Consider the following 6,493-nt stretch of genomic DNA (forward strand, 5'->3'; position numbering starts at 1 on the left):
TTTCTGGATTTTTACAGTGTTTGTGTCCAGAGTGTTCATGTTACTCTTGCTTCAGTGATGTTGCACATGACGGAAAGTGTGAAGAGTGCCTCTTAATTTGGTTGCCTAAGACTGGATTAAGTAACGTTAAGTGAAGTGTCGTCACAGAGATTAAGTTGGGGACAGGACAGTAGTTGGTCGCGGTCTCGACAAAAGTTCGACATTGTTTCAACACGAACATTTTCCTCTCAGTGAAGCGCCTTCATTTGAATAGCCTGCCCTGTGTTAGGGTGCATTGGTAGGAAGAACAATTGTTCTCTGGTTCAAACACAGTTTTGAAAGGCAATCGGATGTCTGTTCAAATTGTCTTGCAACGCAGGTCAAATCACTCCCACTTGAACTGAAGCTTGTGTGTGTGTGTGTGCGTGTGTGTGTGTGTGTGTGTGTGTGTGTGTGTGTGTGTGCGTGTGTGCGTGCGTGCGTGCGTGCGTGCGTGCGTGCGTGCGTGCGTGCGTGCGTGCGTGCGTGCGTGCGTGCGTGCGTGCGTGCGTGCGTGCGTGCGTGCGTGCGTGCGTGCGTGCGTGCGTGCGTGCGTGCGTGCGTGCGTGCGTGCGTGCGTGCGCGTGTAAGCTGATGTGGTTCTAAAAGGTTTTATTTTTTAATAAGAACCCTGTTCTATCGCGTTCTACCGTAGGTTCTGGATATCGGAGACAGCCTCACCATCCCAGACGAGTTCACCGAGGAGGAGAAGACCACCGGCGTGTGGTGGAAGCAGCTGTCTGCCGGCGCCATGGCCGGGGCGGTGTCCCGCACCGGCACCGCCCCGCTGGACCGGATGAAGGTCTTCATGCAGGTCAGCCTCAGGACCGTCCCTCCGCAGAGCGCTCTACAGCTCTGGGATCTGTTCAGATGGACGCAAAAGACACCGTCAATAGACACGCGTTGTCAACACTGTATCTTTTAGTAAGCTTTTATCAGTACCACTGAGTGCAGTAGGGCGAGGTGTAGAGTGGAGTCGAACCACAGACCTCTGGAATGGACACCATATGCTCATACCAACAACAGGAAAAGCATGCATGTTTGAGAAGTGTGCGTTTTCCCCGGACTTAGTAGATCAAAAACAAATGTAAAAACGCTCTGCTCCAAGTTTCAGAAATCTTCAACAGACAAAATAACCAAAATAAGTACTTGGTGTAACTCAGCTCGTAACTTGTACTTAAAATGCTGCCGTAAAGTAAAATAACGACGGAGGGAAATAAGAGCCTTTTTCTCCCGTCCCCCGATATATATCTTATAACACAGCCCTGTAGTTTCACGCCAATAAAAACCTCTCCCTTAAACAAACACATTGTGTCATTATGTTCTCTACCTAAACCTGTTTTATGCACGTCATGTCTAACCATTCACATTTATTACACAGGTGCATTCGACCAAAAGCAACAAGATCAGCCTTGTGGGCGGCTTCAAGCAGATGCTTAAGGAAGGGGGTCCCACGTCCCTGTGGAGAGGGAACGGCATCAACGTCCTCAAGATAGCCCCGGAGACGGCGATCAAGTTCATGGCTTATGAACAGGTACAGCTTTAAACACTTTATGAACAGGTACAGCTTCACCCACTTTATGAACAGGTACAGCTTCACCCACTTTATGAACTGGTACAGCTTCACCCACTTTATGAACAGGTAACAGGTAAAACAATTGCAGTACAATAAAGGACTTCCAATTCAGGAGGGAAATCCCATTTAGGAATGTTTTCTATTTGGCATCAGGGTCAAACCTATGTCAATGGACAGGGCCGTTATTAATGAATGCATCTCCACATTGATCGTTTTTGTTTTGCAATCACTGTCCTGTCCCATGATGTTACATATTATAGCTTTTTAACGGGTTCGAGGCCAACGGAATATGAAATGTTTTTAATGTTGATAAACGTTAACTTCTTTCAGTTAATTTATTGTACAGCAGCAACGTTGTTCCTGTTCTTTTCCGACAGTACAAGAAGCTGCTGTCCAGTGACGGAGGGAAGATCCGGACTCATGAGCGCTTCATCGCCGGCTCGCTGGCGGGAGCCACCGCCCAGACCGCCATCTACCCCATGGAGGTGAGGCAGGGCTGGGTGAAGCTCACTGGGTACAGCCCACTGGGTGCAGCGCAGCGGTTGTATCTGCATGCATTTCATAGTGAGGTGAGGTGAGAAGCGCACTGGACTGACAGACTTTGCCCCCCATGGAAGTCGGGGTAGGTGTGTTTGCATTGTGGGTGTGTATGCGGCTCACAGTTGTTGATACTGTCGTTTGGTTTCGGAGCAACATTCCGAAGCAGGCTGTGTTACTCAAGATATAAAAGAAAATAGTATATCGATATATAATGCATGTCCACCAAGAGCATTATGAATGTTACCGATAACATATTTCCGATGGTTTTCCTCCTCTACTTAAATCAAATGATCAACCTAAATGTTAAATGGACCATAGACCCCTTTATATGTTCTATTATATTACTATATTATCTATCAAACAACAAACAGCCTATGAAATAATCTTAACCATTCCAGGTGATGAAGACGAGGCTGACTCTGAGAAAAACCGGACAATATTCCGGAATGTTTGACTGTGCCAAGAAGATCCTCCAGAAGGAGGGAGTGAAGGCCTTCTACAAAGGCTACCTCCCCAACATACTGGGCATCATTCCATACGCCGGGATAGATCTGGCTGTGTACGAGGTGCGTCGCATTCAGTCAATCGTAGCGCGCGCTAAAGGTGCCATGCGTTACGTTTACATTCAGCCTTTCAGACACTTTTTACAAAGATACTTCCAAGCTACACATGGAATCAAAGAATTGAAGTCAATTACAATTTGAATCATCTGCTGAGCAGCAAACCTTTGTATCATGACATACTTCAATACCTACTAGTTACAGCTTAACTAATGCCCTATATAACTGTTACACGTCCATATCCGTCACCATGTTGACGGCCCTCTCCTCCTCACCGTTACTTGATCAGAGTTTGAAGAATGCGTGGCTGGCAAACTACGCCAAAGACTCGGCCAACCCGGGCATCCTGGTGCTGCTGGGCTGTGGAACCGTCTCCAGCACCTGCGGTCAGCTGACCAGCTACCCTCTGGCTCTGATCCGCACGCGGATGCAGGCAGCGGGTACGGAACGCGTAGACGAACCGCCAGAGTCACTGTGTTGTCATTTGTGCCTTGTCTGTAAAAAGAAATCGCACTAGTATAATACCTTGAAGTCAGGGTGAACTGTTGATAGTTTACTATATTGCTGTTGACCAATAGACCAATAGTAGTCATTATGACGTGGTGTTTCAATGTAATTAAATGTTGTTCATAGCCGTGTGATGTCATCTTCCTCTGATCTTCCGTGTCCTCAGCGTCTATTGAGGGCGCTGAGCAGATGTCGATGAACCGGATGGTGAAGAAGATCGTGGAGAAGGAGGGCTTCTTCGGACTCTACCGCGGGATCCTGCCCAACTTCATGAAGGTCATCCCGGCCGTCAGCATCAGCTACGTGGTGTACGAGTACATGAGGTCTGGTCTGGGGATCCAGAAGTAGCAGTGCAACACTCCGTGTGTCCCACACATGCACACAACAACATAGCCTTTCCCCTTTCTTTGTACTGAGGGAAGTGAAACCTGGAAGCGACTGAAGCCTGGAGTCAGAGCTGCATCACGGCGGCCTCTCCTGCTGCTGAAGGCTGAGATGAAATACTAATTGTTTAGGTTGTGTTCTACTTTTGAGCTATATTTTCCAGGGCCTGGTTTATAACTGAGGTGGTAAAGACAGAAAAAAATCCTGGTAAATTATCTGTTTTTGCACGGAGATGTCAGCGCCATCCCAGGCGATATGCAAGTTTTATGCAAATATGCTATCAGATGTGATGTCGTATCAGATGTTATTTACATAGAACATGCAATGAACAGTTGCACTGAAGGTAAAGTACCCTTATTTAGGCCTATTTTTGGTGGTCTATACCGAACTATTCATGTCATTAGTTTTTGCGTAAATCTGTATTTGGCTTTCATGTTCTTACCCTGAAACATATCGGCCCCTCATGAGGCTGATCACCGAGTGCCGCTGGGTCTTGATCCTTTCTAGTTGAACGTTGAGACTGCTTTTGCACACTTTGAACAAGGTGAACTTTATGGGATGTGTGCCTTACTCCGTTATGTTCTCAGATATGCAAACCTCTTCTACACCACCCCGATTGAAATGCCTTTCCTTCCAATTTGAATTAGATGCTTGTATTGCCATTAAATATGTATTTTAATAAACATGTGGCGTTGTTTATTTGGAACATGTACCGTTTCTGAAACATTCAGGTATCGGGCTGCCTTTAAATAAGCACAATGTAACGAGACACCAAGAGCTTTCTTGATTTAGTGTCTGCACACATTTCAGAATGACGCAAAGCTAAAGACACCTGAACAGTTTATCATCTATTTCTTTACCTTCGTAGTTAACATCATAGCCTTGAATTTATACATTGATTTTATCAACTTGAAAAAATTACTTTAACTGGAAAGAGGCCGTCCATCACGAGCGTGCACACCAGGGAGAGGAACGCCACCGTGGTCACCACGGCGCGGAGCGCTTTGAGCCAGCTGGGGTAGGTGGGCAGGAGGGAGAGGTCGTAGTGCAGGGAGACCCCCAGGCCCATGATGACCACCGTGGCTGCCGGGGTGACGCTGTCACTGAGCAGCATGGCCACGCAGGCCAGCAGGGGGGGGACCACGCTGTTGGCCAGATTGATCCAGTCAGGCTTGGCAGGGCTGCTCTCAGGAAGGGCAAATCCCCAGCGAGATCCGCCCAGGAAGGAGATGACGGAGGCCCCGTAGGCCACCTGGACGTAGGCCAACTCCGGGAGGTAAGTCTCAGTCACGGCCATGAGCAGAGGAGGGGCCACAAAGGGGATGAGGCCGGCCATCCCCAGGCAGAGCGCGGGCGTGGGGCCTTTCCACAAGTGCTTCATGTCGTAGCGCAGGAGGTCCAGCTCTCTGGGAGGCGGCTCTGGCTGCTGACGTTTTTTTAGCCGCACCGCAGAGTCGTGGAAAGACCGGGTCCGCTGGGAGGGAAACGCGCCGGTGAGACCGCCAGCGGCCTCCGGAGAGCGGCGTCTCTCCAGACCGCCTCCGACCTGCTGGGAGCGCGGCTCTGCAGCCCAGCAGGTCGCCTGGGGTCTGGACACACCACGAGCTCCAGCACAGGGAGCGGAGAGCCAGGAGCCACACGGTGGGCGGGCCCACCGCAGCACCTAAAGAAGGACCGAAATAGAGTTGATAAAATAAAGTGGTAACACGACCTCACGGAGACAATAACCACCACGAGAGAACCGGTGGCAGGACAGCGTGGTCCGGGTATATAACCACTGCTCTGAAGTACATCAAATACAACAAAAAGTCACAGAGGTGCACTTGCCTGCAGAGAGGTGGTTCTTCTGGAGAGTGCACGGAGCATCTGAGGAAAGAGGTCAACACTAAGGTTAGTCGGGTCTATAGTATACATCTGTAGACCCTCTATCGTATATATATCTACATTCATTCTTGGCTTACAAATTGTCACTAGCACAGGTCTCACTCACTCACAAATGTATTATATTGATAATTTATATATAATAACATAAAATAAAATAAAATATTTGTTAACCCTAAACGTGTGTAGGCCATTTAACAAAACTATAAGAGAGTATAACTTCACATTTCACTGGAAGTGAGACGGTGACCATTGAGCGGGACACACAGCCGCAGACAGACAACACAACAACACGTCACATGCACCAATTGTGTTGTACAATTGCGGTGTACAATTTGTGCACCGGGACGTGCTTACCTTGGGTTCAACTTTAACACATCATTCTATTTGGAGTTTTTGAACGTTTGGTGAGACGTGACACCGCCTGTCAATGACATGTATCGGGTACGCGCTTCATTTCTTCCGTGGCAGCTCGAAGGCTCCCAGACCAGCAACATCAGTTCCGCTCTGCCTACAATAATAAACCAATGTGCCTGGGGACAAAACAATAAGGAAGGAACAGACAGTACTTTAAATAAATACAAAATCAATATGTTTATTATTAAATTACGGAACAGATTCAAATATATTATGTCATATTCAAATAAGTGGGCCGTGGACGAATTCAGATAAGAGTTCCCTACTTCTCCTTTTGCCAGGCGGTTGACATCTAATCAAAACAAAGGTATCAATCTTTGAATACAATAATACAATTTATTTACCATAACGCATCATATCTATTTTTTTAATTCAAAGAATAGGATCAGTTTATCCTCAGTAATGCTATAGACAAGTCGGGTGAACAAAAATATCATCAAAAACTACGCTTACCAAAACTGACCAGCAGGTGTCGCACTGTGTCTAGTTCTTCATCAAAAGGCCATAGGCAGGACTTCAAGGTGGAAGAGGTTGAGGTTCGTGGGTAGTAAGGGCGATATGACTCCATTAAGTGACCGTTACCTTGAATAAAACTACGTATTTCTCTGGG

The 6,493-nt window shown here is 47.4% G+C and overlaps 2 protein-coding genes across 2 annotated transcripts; one reads left to right on the forward strand and one right to left on the reverse strand.

The window, feature by feature from the left end:
- Window positions 1-604: 604 nt before the first annotated feature.
- LOC311370722 (mitochondrial adenyl nucleotide antiporter SLC25A24) lies at window positions 605-3,549 on the forward strand (the record flags this gene model as incomplete). Its single annotated transcript, XM_084489050.1, has 6 exons — window positions 605-832; window positions 1,400-1,552; window positions 1,972-2,079; window positions 2,533-2,700; window positions 2,984-3,134; window positions 3,368-3,549. The coding sequence occupies exons 1-6, from the start codon at window positions 770-772 to the stop codon at window positions 3,547-3,549; spliced, it is 825 nt and encodes a 274-aa protein (XP_084345176.1). The 5' UTR covers window positions 605-769.
- A 940-nt stretch (window positions 3,550-4,489) lies between these two features.
- LOC311370723 (transmembrane protein 69-like) lies at window positions 4,490-5,919 on the reverse strand (the record flags this gene model as incomplete). Its single annotated transcript, XM_084489051.1, has 3 exons — window positions 5,824-5,919; window positions 5,413-5,451; window positions 4,490-5,248 (listed from the first exon to the last, which is right to left on the reverse strand). The coding sequence occupies exons 2-3, from the start codon at window positions 5,449-5,451 to the stop codon at window positions 4,490-4,492; spliced, it is 798 nt and encodes a 265-aa protein (XP_084345177.1). The 5' UTR covers window positions 5,824-5,919.
- Between the last annotated feature and the right edge of the window lie 574 nt (window positions 5,920-6,493).

Source organism: Micromesistius poutassou (genome assembly GCF_964030765.1).
Source record: "Micromesistius poutassou genome assembly, contig: SCAFFOLD_6621, whole genome shotgun sequence".
Taxonomy (NCBI): Eukaryota; Metazoa; Chordata; class Actinopteri; order Gadiformes; family Gadidae; genus Micromesistius; species Micromesistius poutassou.